The sequence below is a fragment of the Psittacula echo genome (assembly GCF_963264785.1).
Source record: "Psittacula echo genome assembly, chromosome: 5".
In the NCBI taxonomy this organism is placed as follows: Eukaryota; Metazoa; Chordata; class Aves; order Psittaciformes; family Psittacidae; genus Psittacula; species Psittacula echo.
In genome coordinates, this window is record NC_137739.1 from 14670994 (window position 1) to 14686490 (window position 15497).

Genomic DNA, 15497 nt, shown 5'->3' on the forward strand with positions numbered 1-15497 from the left:
CCCGCCCAGCCCCGCGACGGCCGTGGCGGGGCTCCGGGCCCCCAACCAGCCGCCCCGTGCCCCCGACGACCACGACCCCGGCGCGTCGGCCAGTGAGGGGCGCCGCCAGGCGGAGCCGCCGGCGGACCCGAAGCATCACACCAGGGGGCGGGACTAGGCCGCGCCGAGGGAGTGGAGCCCACTGCGCCTGCGCCGAGCGGCTGACGACACTGCGTACGGGTGTGTGAGGGCATAACCAATCTTGCGGCCGGGTACCCCGTTCGAGCGTCACGCATGATTGACGTGCTGGCTGTCCAATGAGAGCCGGAGGTGCCGCTCAAATGACGGGTACCGGTGTAGTAGCGGCCAATCGAATCCTGGGGGCGGTCTTTGGCCGGAGGTACGTTCCCGGGCGTCTCCGACGGGGTTTTACTGCGCTCGGGGCGGTGCCGACGCTTAGTGTGTTTGGAGCCGGCGGCCGAGCGTCGGGGCTCGGCGGTATGGGGGTGAGGTAGAGTCGGCCCAGCTGCGGAGAACAGGCGAGCGCGTCTGAGTGGCGGGGCCGAGCCTGCGCGGCGGCGAGGAGCGCAAAGCCGGCCGGAGGATGGAGGACAAGAAGGAAGAAGGCGAGGCGGAGATCCAGGAGCACGGGCCCGAGCACTGGTTCAGCAAGTGGGAGCGGCAGTGCCTGGCTGAAGCCGAGCAGGAGGAGGCGTTGGCTCCGGAGCTGCAAGACGAGGAGGCGGCGCAGCCGGAGCACAAGCAGCAGAAGCTCTGGCACCTGTTCCAGAACTCGGCCACCGCCGTGGCGCAGCTCTACAAGGGTGAGCGTCGCGGGAGAGGTGGGGGGGGACGGGGTTAGCGGGCAGGAGCCCGGGCGCTGTTCTTTCGGGCCTTAGGTTGGGCTCAGGGAGGTGGCGGCAGGGTGGGCGCCACTGAGCCGCCGGTGGTGGGGTGGGAACAGGGCCGCGACGGCACAAAGGGGATGTGGCGGCCCGGGTAGAGGGAGGAGCGGGCTTCCGGCCTGGGGGCTCCGCGCCCGTCCATAGAGGCAGACGGGAAAACAAAATGGCGTGAGGGGGAGCCGCGGCCGCTGCCCGGACATCGCCCTTCGGGGCCTCCAGCGGAGCGGTTCAGGCCGCTGGAACAGTTGGGCCGTCGACACCCGAGGGCTGCCTCTGGCGTCAGCCCGGCCTACCCCCACCCCGGCTGGCATGGGAGGGCAAAGGCGGCCGGTGGGACTCGGCCCTGCACCGGAGGCCCCGGGGAGGCAGGTCGCCCCGGCTGAAAGCGGCCTCGGCGGGGGGCCGCGCCGGGAGGTCCCCGGCCGGCGGGGGGAGCTCTGTGAATGTCCGGGGAGCGTCGGGCTCCGGGGACGGGGAGGGTGGGGACCGGCCGGGAAGCCCGGCCCTGCCGGCGGCGGCTCCCGACGCCCAGCCCAGGGAAGAGGCTCCGACAAAATGGCGAAGTGAGGGGCCGGCCCCATTGTGCAGCGGGGGCTGCGGGCGGGGGCCGCTCAGGCCGCTTCCCCGGCAGGCTGGGGGCAACGCTGCCGCCGGTCCTGGGCCGGGGCCGCTGCCGGCCCGCCCTTCTCGGCCCGGATCCCGAGTTGCCTTCGGAAGGTGGAACAAAATGGCGAAACCTAACATGGCCGTTCGGAGTTGGTGACTCCAAAATAAACAGCGTGTGTCCTTCCCTCCCTGCAGACCGGGTGTGCCAGCAGCCGGGGCTCTCCCTCTGGGTCCCCTTCCAGAACGCTGCCACTGCGGTCACCAACCTCTACAAAGGTAAGGGGCTGCCCTCCCCCTGCTGCCCTGGCAGCCCTCTCTGCTGAGCCGGGCCCGACTCTGCCTCCTGCCCCGGCTTACTCATAAGCAGGACCTGTTAATGTCTCTTATTCACCCTGATAAAATCTAAGCCGAGACTGCTTCCTGAATCTTGAAAGTTTTCCCTGGGTTCTTTTAGCTGACAGTAGCTGAATCTTTTCTGTTGTCTCATTTCAGTGACTAATAACTTAAAAGCTGTTTTACTTCATGACCTTCGAAAGAGGATATTTTTAATATGTGATGCAGGCTTGTGAATTAAGGGAAGATGCAGTAGTTTATTAGAGTACTGTGATTTCCTGCATTTTGTATTTTTCATGGTGTATTAAATAGTGAACCATAGTTTAGGTTTAGTGTATGTAAAATTTTGCATAGATGTATGTCATGAAGTTCCCTCATCTTGTGACAGTGTGGCTTCTTAAGTAAGCTTACTAATCTAAGTGCTAGAATGTCATTATGACTGTGGCCAGGGTGGCTGTAAGAAAGCAGTGTTAGCCAAAACTTTGGTAGGGATGCACTCTGCATGTGGCTGTGCTTCAGTGCTGTTTTCCTGTGTGTTCCAATCTGTGAGTATCTGTTTCTGAGCCCTGCTTTTCTGTAGGTTGTCACAAGAATTTGTGTGTGCAGAGGAAACAGTGGTTACTAGTGTGTTTAAAAAAAAAACCAACAACAAAACACAAACCAAAACAAAACCACCAAAAAAACCCCCAAAAACCACAAAACCCCAAAACTCTGTGGAAATGGTATCAGTGGAAGCTTAAACTGGCATGGTGTGATTCCCACTGTTAGTCTTTCATTTCTAGGAAAATAAGACTTTTAATGTCCAAGTTGTTCTTCTAGTTTGATTTTTTTTTTTTTTTTTGAGTTGTGGGATATTGTTTTTATCTTGGTCTGTACCGCATTACCTATAGTTCTGTCTGCATCTTTCATTTGTCTCCAGTTTTCCCATTTTGGATTTGCTGTAAGCAGTTTAACTTAGTAATGTGCTTGTGATGGCTGAACAGGTTTCTGATAGATGTGAACAGAGCAAGGAAGAAATGTAGGTGCATAACCCTCTGCCAGAGATGACTTCTGTAGAAAGTGCATTTAAGTGTTGAGTATATATTACAGGTCATATAAAGGGGTAGCATGTCATATAACAGGGTAGGCCTTGGCCTGAGGGAGTGGATCACTATATAGTGGTCTGGGACATGAGTCACTTGAGCATGGTGCTAGAGTAGCAGCAGGTAGTGTCAATAAATTGCCTGGAATAATTTTTTTTTTTTTTAAGAATGGCATTGCTCTCCCTTACAGCATCTTTACTACAAAAATCAGGCCGTTTATTCATTAAATAATTAAATTATGCATTAAATTACTTGTGCTATAGGCAAAACTAAACCCTATTTTTCTGCAGTAATGTGATTAACAGAAGAGTGTGTATGTGGTGACAGGGAAATTAGAATTTAAGTAGGAAGCTGTCTTTAGTCAGGTGTAATGTAATACTTTAGAAAGCAACACCTGAAACAAATCTTTCCTTCAAGCAGATCTTTAAGTGCTGAAGTACCTCTGTTACTTAGAACTGCTGTCTTTCGGTTCTACATTTCTGCTTCCAAATGGGTAGAAATTTGTTGAGAACACAGGTAGAACCAGCTAGATGGTGGCCTACCAGATAAGTTGAATTCTCTAAATGTGGACTTGCCTTCCTTAGTGATGAACATGGCTCTTTAAAAATCTTCTGTTTCTGACATGCTCAGTAACATTTGTGTTTTGGAGGACTCTGTAAAAATGCTGGAGAAGTACTTGGTGTGATAAACTAAACACCACAAACTGCCTCTTGCCCTGTCAGCTGGTTTCTGATCTGAGGAACGCCTGGATTTTTGAGGTGTCAAAATTCTTTATAACAAGAACTACATGAGGAATAGTATGTAAAGATAATGCTGTGTCTTGAATGTCAGCTTTTTTTTTTTTTTTTTTTGTTCTTGAAAATAGATGGAAAAGCTTAATATCATGAGTGATACCATCTCAGTGACCACACTGAGCAGGTCTCGGATCATGAATGGTTCTGATTGATGCTGGTGGCTGCATTTAAAGACATCTGATTGTCTTCTGGATTGCACTGAATAAGTGAAGGCATGACTTGTAATGCAAGATTCAGAATTTAAGGCTGCTATAGGAAGTCTTGGGTTTATGGTGGAATAAGGCTTGTAGACCTGTAATTTACCTTATTTTTATATAAAAAAAGCTGAATGTTTGCTAATGTTAATTTTCAGAATGTGTGTAGCTTGAATGCTTGTATTTTGCCAGCTTGACTTTTGTAAACAAAGTAGTTGTAGCTTTTACCATAAAAATACCTAATGTTTTCTAGAGTCATGATGCTTAAAACTTGCCCGGGCTGCCTCAGCAGTGAGTTTGACCTCCAAACTAGTTAAGTCCTTTGTAAGGCATTCTCATATACAAGGAAAGGAGGTTATTCTTGTAAAGCGGGGCTCCTCATCTCACAGAAGGACTTTCTCATTGTATTTTGGGAATTGATTAAAGGAATATTGTCAGTTTTTATATTGGCTCCAAAGTGTTTAGGTAGCTTTTACTGTGAGTGTATTAGAGTCTAAGCTGCTGTGGAGTATCAAATAGCTGGAGGAATGGTCTGTCATGTTGCCATTGCTTTCACAGGAATTAGCATTTGTAAATGTTCTAGCCTTTTGATTACAAAGCAGTGTAGGCAAAATACTCTTACAGTGCCTAAAAGTACACTTAACAGGTTAGTTACTCAGTGTACCTGTGTTGCTTATATTATAAACCCCCTCTGAAATTATCACTTTGAGATGATTTTTCACTATGTTTTGTGTTTGAAAGGCTGCTTTTCTGCTAGTGTAGATTTTGGTCTCTTTTGCGGACCATTGCAGTGGTGCCTTGGAACAGAAGCCTAAAAATAAGATTTAATAGTGATGATTTTCATGTGGTTTTTTTGTTCTGTGATAACCAGATTAGATAGGTAGGTAGGTCACCTGTAAACCAATAGCTTGGACAGCTGTTCTTAAATAAATCAAATATTGTTCTGGGCAAATGGCTCTTATGTTGGACTTCAATTAGTAGAACAGGTACATAAAAAGCTGTCTTAAATCGCTGTCCCAGATTAACTATGGAAATAAAGTGAAATTGGAGTGGATATGTTGGTGTCTTTTAGTGAAGTAAGAGCAATGTAGCAGTAATAATTATAAAACTGAAATAGCTGTTCACAAAGCTCTAAAATTTATGACAAACAGGAACAGGCATAGTTGAGTACAGAATACGGTTTGTCTGCCTTGTTCCTGTTGGCTGAAGTATACTCAAGCTAGTACGAACTTCAGTACTTTGAAAGCAATGTCATACAAGGCATTGAAGTATTTCTTGCAGGCACAGTTGTAACTGATATGACAAGTTATACTATTGGAGAATGGAAGTGTATTTTGGGGAGGGATTAATTGCAAATAATGCGTTTAAAACTTTTGTATATAAAATTTTCAGTGGGGTCTAAATGAGGAAGGAAACTGTTTAGCCTGCCTTTGTAAATGGAATGTTCCCTAATAAAAAGGCATTGGGGACACTTATGTTTTAACTAGTTTTAAAACTGTGTCCTCTAGTGAATTGCCTCTGCAGTTGAAATTCAGATGAAACCAGAAGGACTCGAAAGAAATCAGAGTTTCCTGAAAATTCTTTGCCTATCAGAATCAAAGCCATTATTTCTTTATGGGATTTCATGGCTGTTTTGGTGCACTTTGTGTGTCTCTTAAAGTGCATTGTTTTGATTTGAGTATCATCCTGAGACTGACAAGCTCAAAGTGTGGTTTTAATGGCAATATAAGTGTTGTGAAAGGTGCTGTTGTACTGACCCCAAGTATGGTAAATACAGTTTTGGTGGTGCTTGAGTTGCTGTTGACTTTCTGATTTGTAAAGGGGATGCAACTCCAGCTAGTACCCTTTTCAGGTTTAATAGGACTTCAGTACTAGCTAACTTGTTACAGCTAACCTGGTACTATGTTACAGTAACCTGTAGAAGAATTACTTCTTACCCATGGTTGACAGGAGGCAGTGTCACTGATGTGTCATACTATATGTTGCTATATCTGTAACACTAAAACACCTTTTTTTTTTTTTTGTCTCCTTGCAGAAAGTGTGGATGTCCATCAGCGAAGCTTTGATGTAGGAATTCAAATTGGCTATCAGCGTCGGAATAAGGATGTCTTAGCTTGGGTTAAAAAACGCAGAAGAACTATTCGTAGAGAAGACTTGATCAGCTTCCTATGTGGAAAAGTTCCTCCTCCAAGAAATTCTAGAGCTCCCCCAAGACTGACTGTAGTATCCCCTAATCGAGCTACTTCAACAGAAACTAGTTCATCTGTAGAGACTGATTTGCAACCCTTCCGTGAAGCCATAGCTCTGCATGGTAACAGTATTATTTTTCTTTCAATACTACTTGGTTAAAAATGTTGGGGGGAGGTTCTTAAAGCATGTCTGGCTTGTGGGCATTGCTGGTTCCATATCATGTACCTGATGTTCCAGCTGAAGGTTTGTATTCCCCTCGAGAATGAGTCAGTGTTTGCATGTGTAAGGCATACTAGCTACTAAAAAGGTGCATAGTCCAATATTTTGAATGAAGAAAAGATAAAAATGAGGTTTGGCTCTGTGATATTCTACAGCAATGAACTCAACAGTTAAGTATCAACTCTTGGTAGTGTGTTTGAAGCTTGACCAGATTTGGCATTTATAGCAATGCTAAAGCAAATAGTTTTTGGAAAATAATAATACTATGCTAGCAACTTGGTAAATGTTAGACTTGGCTAGTAGCAAGTAACTAGCAAGTTTTTGTGAAGTTGGAGAGAGAATTTAATGTGTGAAGCTTCTGTCTCTGGGGTACTATACCTCACTGTAGTATGCTTGTTATTTGCTGGATAATGTGCTGTTTAACATTCTAGCTTAGGTACTGTAGAAGAGGATACCTCACTTGCATGTCACTGCAATAATTTAGTCCTGTTTAGAACTTAGTTCTAGTTCACTTTCAGGCTTAGGTGTCTTACAGTGTTGTACTAAATTTCCTTCCTTGCCATCACCAACAATGGTGGTGGTGTCTCTTCTCATTTTCAGATCTCAATATTCGGTAGCTTATTCTATACTGGACTATTACCTAATAGGAACATTTTTATCACTTGCTTAAATTGTTCATGAGGTGAAATGAAGCAGCTCACCCATAGGGTTTATACTATGTAAAATTCTAGAAGGTAGCAGAAAAAGTCAAGCTATCTATAAGTACAACTGGTGAAACTTAAAGGAAACTTTTACTGTTTCAGTATTGTGTGGGGTATGGAATTAATGAGTTAATTAGATGAGTGGATTCCTGAAAATGCAGTCTTTGCTTTTGCTGTGCTATGGTGGTTTTTCAAGATACATAAACCAGACACTGTTACTGTATAGGTGACAGCCTAATTCTGGTTTCATTTGCTGGCTGCTCTCTTGCCATTTAAATCAAGCATGCTTCCACCCAGTCATACAGTTTTTGGCAGTTTTCCTCATATTGGAAGCTGGATAGAAAATTTTGTGCACCAGTACTGCGTATTCAGTAGGTAAAGCTAGTTTCATGAGAACTGCAGAAACAGGCTCTCACCTGATATATACACCCTCTTAAAAGTATCTTGCTTTCTGATGCTATAGGTGACTCTGGCATGCAGTTGGCTTTGTAACTGTAAAAGCTTACTATCAGGTGGGAGTAAGTGAGTAGACTTGCTTCAGCAGAGTGGGCTCTCAAGCAGAATAAACTCGGGCATTTTTATTGGTAATACGGCTCTCATGTACTATTGTTTCGTAGCATCTACTTTGTATAGAGGTGGTTCGTGGAAGTCACTTCTCTATACCTCATGGTTCAAAATTCCCATGCTATAAAGTTTTCTTTCATATTTCATAACCTAATACAGGGTCATGAGGACTGTAGGAAGTTCCCCACTCTGGCACTGCAAGGGCTAGAAGTGCACTTTTCCCCTTATTAGCTGGTTGACAAGATTCCATGTCAGTCACCTTCTGGATTAAGTTCTCTTGATACCAGTGTCAGTCTAGTCTTTGACAAAAATGCTTTTGTGCTAAGCATTTAGTAAGTAGGCTTGTATTTGACCTCAGCTATTTTTAGGTTATTGTCTACAATATCTACATTCATCCAGCTTCTCCCCCTCTTTATCATTAGTTGTGGATAATCTCCCAAACTATTTTTCTATTTAGCATAGGGCTTCTCAAAACTATGTTTTGATTTTGAAATCTGGGTAGGATCTTCAGGTGTGTATAGATGAATGTCCTCCTTAGGGCTATGCTTATCTTCGCTTCTGGCAGTGATCTACTGCTTCTAGATATTATGAGGATACAACCTGATGATAGTGAATGGCAGTCTCAGTAAGTAATCAGGCCTAAGGCTTTAAGGGGCACTTTGACTGGAATGTTTTGTGGCTTTTGTTTTGAGGCTTTGTTTTGTGCTGGTAGGCTACCTGTGGGAATGGTGTCATTTATTGGTAACATAGATGGGCTGGATTAGATTTAAGGGATAATACTAGGGCTTTGCTGCCCTGAGCAAGACCTCTTTTAGTGAAGCAGGAGTAGGTATGGATCTGTGACACCAAATAAAGCTTGGTGAAAGCAGAGTTGGTTCATTCACTTCTCAAAATAAGACCATGGTGCTACAATTTGCTGATCTTACTCTTTGGGAGAAATAACTAATAACCTGTAAATTCTTGACAATCAAGTCTCAAAACTTTGATAGAAGCTGTAGTCACCAAGTAGCTAATAACTGTGTAACTCCTGGAATACCCAGTTCTAGGTATATTTCCTTAGACAAAAGCATTAGAGAAGAGTATCTTCAGATATCAGTACAATCTTAAAACTGTATGCTGCATTTGAAAAGAAATCTGTTAAGATTGGTTTCTTGGCCTTTTACCTCAAATGTTATATCTGACCTATAATATAGCTCTGTGAAGTAGTTGGCAGCTTAACCAAAGCTAGGGTTTTTCAACCCAGTATTTAATCTTGTGATAATAGTTATCATAGTCTTTGTGCTGTAAGGAAACTTCTCTATTGTTCTGCTTTCAAGACTTGTTATGGTATCTACCATGATCATATGGTACTTTTAGCTAAAAGTACCAGATGATCGTGACAAAACTATACTGACACAAGAATGTTTAGGGTGTATATGATCTACCTTTTCTTGAAACTTTATGGCATGTATGCTGTGCAGCTGTTACTGAATCCTTTACCTTAAGTGTACCTTAAAGGGTACTTGAGAGTGGGTTTTTGGGTTTAAGTAATGTCTTGAGAGTGTGAACTCTAGCAAATGTAAAAAAAAAAAAAAAAAAAAAAGAAAAAATCTTTGCCTTTAATATCAGCCTTGTTGTTGTACTGATTGATAACCTTTGAAACAGAAATGGTGGAAACTTGAAGTATAGATACCTGAATTAAAGTCTTGAAGAGAAGCTGAGTAGCTAGCTCAAGATAATAAATTCTTTCTGAAACTTGAGGAATTCTGCAGCTGATATTGCAGAATTTAAAGAATTGAACATTAAGAATGAGGCATTTTAAGATGTGGTAGAAGATAAATACCTTTATTGTTTAGCATCACAAAGTCAGGTTTTTAACTTTTGGCAGTCTCTAATATATAATTGCAGTCAGCATGGGTACGGATGTATTTTCCCCTGTTATTTGGATGTGTATTGTCATATCCAGTTCTGTAGGAGAAGAGTTTCAAATGACAGAATTGCATCAAACTGAGCTAAGGAGGCGTAAGATTCCCAAAAGCTGATGTGTGCCAGGTCACTTGCTGCCTGGCTGTAGCCAGTATATGAAGGCTTGCTGTACGGGTGGCTGTGCATGGTCCATGTTTGAAATAATGCTTTGGTCTTTTATTTTAGGATGCGCTCCATGTTTTAGAAACAGTTCTCCCAAGTGTAAGAGGAGAAAATGCTGTGATTTGAGTATGGAGAAGCAGCAAGCTTGAGAATGCAATGCTGAAATACGTTATATGTGAACATTCTTAACTACAAATTAAGTGAATGGGCAACACCACAGTGAAAGAAGTGTTGGGGTGGTGATGGTGGTTTTTGTTTGTTTGTGGGGGGGGGGTTGGGGTTTTTTTTTGGTGTGGGTTTTTTTTTTTCCTTAGGTTTTTTTTTTTTTTTGGTCCTTAGATTTAACATTGCTGTGTATCATTCATGTGATTCAGTCTCTTTGGAGTGGGGGAAGCCTTTGCTCTAGCCTGTAAGAGTGTGGCTTGGCCCCTTTAAAGAACCTTTGACTTCCATTAGGCCTCTTCATTCTCAAAGTATTAAACTGCAATGTAAGACATTAGCAGTTGTTACCAGGGTGGAGAAGCAGCCCTTGGTAGAAGAGAGGATGGGAGAACGGAGTTCAGATTAGTTTGAGAGAGTTTAAGCTAAAAGGTGTGTGGGGGTGTATGTGTGTGTGTATAGCTATCATAGTTGCTGTGTTGGTAGGTACTGCTAAACTTGCTCTTTGAGCAGTAATATGAAAAGGTGAGTATGAGAGAGGAGTGACAAGAATTTGTGTGCTGTATTGTAGCTATCTGAGGATAACTAATTCCTGCTTCAGTCACACTGTGAATGGGTTTTGATACTCCCTGATTAAAACTTCTGGAAAACAATAGATGATACTGTTACTATATTGAACAGGAGTTATCCCATATCTTATATGGTGGTAGTGGCGTAAATAACCATGTCCATTATGAATTACAGTGCATAAGAAATACTACTTACAGTTTATTAGGCCAGTGTTGATAAACCTGCTAATGTTGACAGCTTTATCTACCTTAAGTATTTCATATTCCATAAAACAGACTTTTAGCCAAGCATTCTAATAACTTGAGACTTTTTGGAGAGTACTTAGTTACAAATTAGCCACAGTGTCTATAAACTGCTGCTTTTCCTACTAGCATTATAATGGTTTAGAATGTAGCTTCAGATAAAAGCAGTGCTTTGTGAAATTACTGGCTATGAAATGCTGTATTGTTGATGGCTGAAAGATACAGCGTGAATGAGAATACTGCAGAATATTTCAGACATGCCCTCTACTTCAATCCTTTGAAGTTTGAAGAGAGTGCCATGTGATTGTCTTGAAGGCCTCTAGTAAAAAAGGAAATATCTCCTTTAAAAAGGAAAGTGTTGAGGCTTAAGAGGTGGTCATGAGATCTACTTTAGTAACTGTTTGAATCTCTACACTGTTACATAGACAACTGATGTGTCTGTGATTAGGTCATGTTAATCATGATACAGAAATTTGAGGTTATGAAATGATGTTGCTAAGTCATCTTACTATTTCCTAGTATCTACTTCTGCTTGATTTACTGCTTTAAATGATTTAAGTACTTTGGGAAGAGGTTCAAGTACACTGAAAACTTAAAACTCTGAATAATTCACAATAAATGGGTCTTTGAGGATTCCTCTTTGCATTACAACAACTTTCCAAGAAAAAATGAACTGTGGGTCAGAGTTCCTGAAAGATGCTTTCTCTGTCAACAAAAGTAGATCTTCTCAATTACATTGCTGAGTGTTTTCAAAGATGTTGTTTCCATGAAGTGGCAACTTGGTATCTCAGTGCATGCCTTGAATTTTCTTTTTGACTCTTCCATGCTAGCTTGATTACCCAATCCTAAACTGATCCAAATGTTTCATTTGACAGTTCTGCTCTCTTGGATTGATGTGTAGTGCTATGAAGTATGGTTAACTGCCAGTAACTGATACCAAATTGTCACTCAGTCCTAGCATACTTGATAATGACTGTTACTCACTAGTTCAGTATTAAGTGCCTGTATGAGATGCAAGATTAAACTGCAACTGGAAGTCCAATTTCCTTGTACTCCTGTCTCAGTAATAATTTGAAGCTCTTCTGCTTCTGACATGAGGTTTGATTGAAGACTTGAACTTCTTAATTATCTCCTGAAGGTTGTTTCTGTGTTTAAATGTACAATGATTCAATATTTCCTAGATACTGAAAAGTCAATGCCTGCTTGAGGCATTGCTTGTGAACCTTAAAGCTTGTTTAAGAATATGCTGCAGCATTTTACAGATACATCTTTTAATTGTAATTTTACCTACTATTTTAAAAAATGCTTGTTATTGAAAAGGCTTTACTTCAACATAGGTATTGAGTGATGCCAAAAAATGTATTCTCACATCGCGTTTCAATTTTGGGTTTAAGTATTGCTTCTCTCCTTACTTGGGCAATAGATGTAATGCAAAGATGTCATGATAGAACTCAGCGTATTAGCCATTTGGTCATGGGTTATGTAAGAGTAAATGACTGGTAAATAGTGTAAATAGTTAATTCTCAGGGGAAGTACAATGCTAAACATGTGTCCAGAGCTTGGAATAATAAGATGGGGGAAATTTCTGCAGTCAGTTTGGATTTGAAACTGTTACTTTCTGTGCACTGTGTTTTTTCTGCCATTCAAATGTGCAGGATAAATACTTTTTTCTAATGTATGTTGTGCCTGTTGAAGTGGAACTTGCTGTTGTCTTTAAATTGTGAAGTGATTTTTGCATGCTGGTGGCCTATCCCAGCTATAGTCTCAGAATTATATATTTGCTCATACATCTGTGTCATCAATTGGCTGCTTTATTTTCTTTGGTAGATGTATAGGAACCTCTTTTCGTAATGGTTTTGAGTTTAAGCTTGACCTTAATCCTGGGAGTACTAGAACAAACCTTGTTTCTGAATTACCTTTTCGCTAAGACAGCTTGTGCTGTTCAAATACTTTCTGCTGTTGTGAATGAAAGGTGATTTTTAATGTTGTTAAATCTGCAGAGTCCCTGTCAGACTTAAACCCATGCCTCTGGGTTGTTGGAATGCTACTTAGAGCTGTAAGCAAAAGCTCTAAGGAAGCATCAGTGATGTGTGGCTGGTTCTACTAGTGGTTGTACAATGCCCAGTCATAGCCTGTGATGTTAACAAGATCTAAGTTTCAAATGTTCTTTCAACAGTGATACAGGTTGGCCTGTTCTGTCTTTACTTGTAAAGCAACCTGACATTGCTGCAGATAGTTTTAGAATGTGCCTTCTAATTGATGTTTCTAGCAACTGATCTAATAGCTCTAGCAGTCTTCACAGAGCCTCTGAAGAGGCTTATTTGGCCTGTTAGTGGCTGATAGGGTTGTTAAGCTTTACTTGTCATCATGTGAGTTCTGGCTGCCTTCTTGACCATATATGAAGATACGTATTAAATGGTTTTGCAAACGGGGTGTATGGTGGCTGGACAGAAGTATAGAGTATTTGAGACTGGAGAGAACGTTTGGGCTCAAGATTTTGAAAGTTACTGAGGCAAATCTTTCTGGACAGCTTAACATTCACTTTTTCTTACTGCTAGAAAAATACACAGATGTAGATCTTGTGCTGTTCGTCTTTTTGCATGACCTGTGCTTGACACTAGCTTTGATAGTTTATTTCTAAGGCCAACAGATGCTCTTGCACTTTCCTTATACTACTCAGATTTGAAGCAGTTATGATAGAAAAGATGTTTGTCTCACCTCTGAGCTCCTGTGTTTCCTACAAATAGAGCCTGAATTCCAGTTTGACAAGAGTTGTTATGCTTTCATGTACTAGCCCTTACTGAATTTGTTTTGTGTCCTACTTTTGCACAGTTGTAATAGCAACATTACAGAAGACAAAGTATGTAGTATGAAATTCATTTTCTTGTTTATAGCCATATTTCTACATGAAACAAACTTCTCTTTAACTAAACACTTTGATAATCTGAATGCAAACTGAAGTATTTGCCGGGTACCTGTGACAAGTGTTTTGGATCGACCTGTCAGTAGCAAATTTGGGGGATTGTCTCAATTGGCTTATTTAAGTGCTCTTCTGAATTCTAGTAATACTAATGTGTTGGCTAATAGTGTTAGCCATAAAATAAAGCTTTAACTTACAAACTAGCTCTTGTGTACCTGTCCGATCTCTCACACTGCATTTTTCTTTAGAACTAGTGACTGAGGCAGTGAAAGATAGCAGACTGGTGGTGACCTGACCAAATCAGGTTAACCTGGATATCCTTGGTAGGGGATTTTCCTTCTGTGTAACTACTGGTCTAGCCTTTTACATTGAAGTGGTCTACTCTGAGTATTGAAGTCTTGAATTGAACTCTATTGAGTATTGAAGTCTTGAATCATTTTGAGCAGCATGTCATGTTTATGGAGCTAGCATTTGTCGTAGTGTGCTGTTATAACTTTGTATAAGCTTACCTTAATGTCATAAGAAGCAGTTCTGGTAATTGTTAAATGGATTAAAAGCTGCGAAGGTGTGGTCTGGACTATAAGTGTGTGGCACAAATATATATGTGTGGCACAAATAGTAGGATGAAGTGCCTTTAACTTATCTCTAGAAATCAGATAAGTGTCATCCCTTCTGCACACACGGGAAACTAACTTTTCTTTACTATTTGACCTAAATCCTTCCTCTTTTTTTCTCCCTAGGTCTCAGTGGTGCAATGGCTAGTATAAGTGTTCGCTCAAGTACCCCAGGCTCACCCACTCATGTGAGCAGTGGCTCCAATGCTAGTCGAAGGAGAAATGGACTTCATGATGTTGATTTGAACACTTTCATATCAGAAGAAATGGCACTCCACTTGGACAATGGTGGAACTAGAAAGCGTACCTCAGCCCAGTGTGGCGATGTCATTACAGACTCACCAACTCATAAACGCAACAGAATGATCTAAACTGCAAAAACTTCAAACCCACCATGCTGCTTGAAAGCCACTTGATCCTCAGAGTACTATTGAAAAGGAAACATGAGGCCATCTTTCCATATTCACTGTTTAAGACAAATGAATTCAATAATTGCCATAAAGGAAATTTTAGATATTACATTAGATGCCTCTTGTAACTGCAGCTTTCTTAAAATATATTCTTAGCAGAGGACATCAGATATTGTGTAGTAGTTAGCAAGATCATCATAGGCAAACATGTATCTGTTCCAAGGCTAAAAGTGACCTTACTTGTATTCTTAAAGGGAAAGGAAATTTCAGATGTTTATTTGGTTTTAAAATGCCTTTTTTTTTTTTTTTTTTTTGTCCTTTATTTCTTGCTGTGTTAAGTATTAGCTTAAACAGTATTGCCAGTTTGACTGAAATTGTCTACAACATGACTTGGCATCTTTGTCAAAACTGCAGGCTTCCATTTTTGCAGCACTACCATGCACCTAGTTTCTATATAGTAACAGTGTGCAAGTTATAAATATTGGACTGTACCCTTTTTAGTTTTAAAAGCAATTGATAACTGATTATTGTGTGATAATGTTAAGAGGTGCTATGATGGTCATGCAATTAATACTTAATATTGACTCAATACAAGGATCTTCATTGGATTCACTTTGTGTGTTCTAGTGCTCTGAAGTAGCAATATTAAACTTTTCCCCAATTAACTTCATAGGCTTTTAAATTGGTTTAATAAAATATATGTACTTATTGGTATTATCCTTGTGGTAATCTTACACAGTGCAGACTGCACCAGTGCGGACCTAAGTTTAGAGAAAGATGTCCTGTAATTGGAAAATAGGCTTTTCTGTTCAGTATTAGTGAGGGGTAGGTTTTGTGTGCACCCGTATTCCATTTTACATTTCTTGTGAAGTAATTGCCCATTGCTGGGGAGGGGTGGGAATGAGGGGGAATAGTTGGAAAAGGGGTGTGTTCTAACAAGTAAGACTT

At 41.6% G+C, this 15497-nt stretch overlaps 1 protein-coding gene across 2 annotated transcripts; it reads left to right on the forward strand.

Moving 5' to 3' along the window:
- The first annotated feature begins 226 nt into the window (after window positions 1-226).
- HAPSTR1 (HUWE1 associated protein modifying stress responses) lies at window positions 227-15219 on the forward strand. 2 transcript variants are annotated; one of them, XM_080617102.1, is made up of 4 exons: window positions 231-803; window positions 1686-1766; window positions 5929-6204; window positions 14266-15219. In XM_080617102.1, the coding sequence occupies exons 1-4, from the start codon at window positions 584-586 to the stop codon at window positions 14508-14510; spliced, it is 822 nt and encodes a 273-aa protein (XP_080473228.1). In that variant the 5' UTR covers window positions 231-583; the 3' UTR covers window positions 14511-15219. The 2 variants fall into 2 exon arrangements, with proteins under 2 accessions (XP_080473229.1, XP_080473228.1); XM_080617103.1 differs by lacking the exon at window positions 1686-1766 and having other exon boundaries at window positions 227-803.
- The last annotated feature ends 278 nt before the right edge of the window (window positions 15220-15497 follow it).

Bases quoted from the DNA above. Each gene is read 5' to 3' on its own strand.
- HAPSTR1 (XM_080617102.1), top strand. From the start codon at position 584: ATGGAGGACAAGAAGGAAGAAGGCGAGGCGGAGATCCAGGAGCACGGG. The intron at 804-1,685 runs GTGAGCGTCGCG...CCCTCCCTGCAG, and splicing joins CGTGGCGCAGCTCTACAAGG to ACCGGGTGTGCCAGCAGCCG. The intron at 6,205-14,265 runs GTAACAGTATTA...TTTTCTCCCTAG, and splicing joins TGAAGCCATAGCTCTGCATG to GTCTCAGTGGTGCAATGGCT.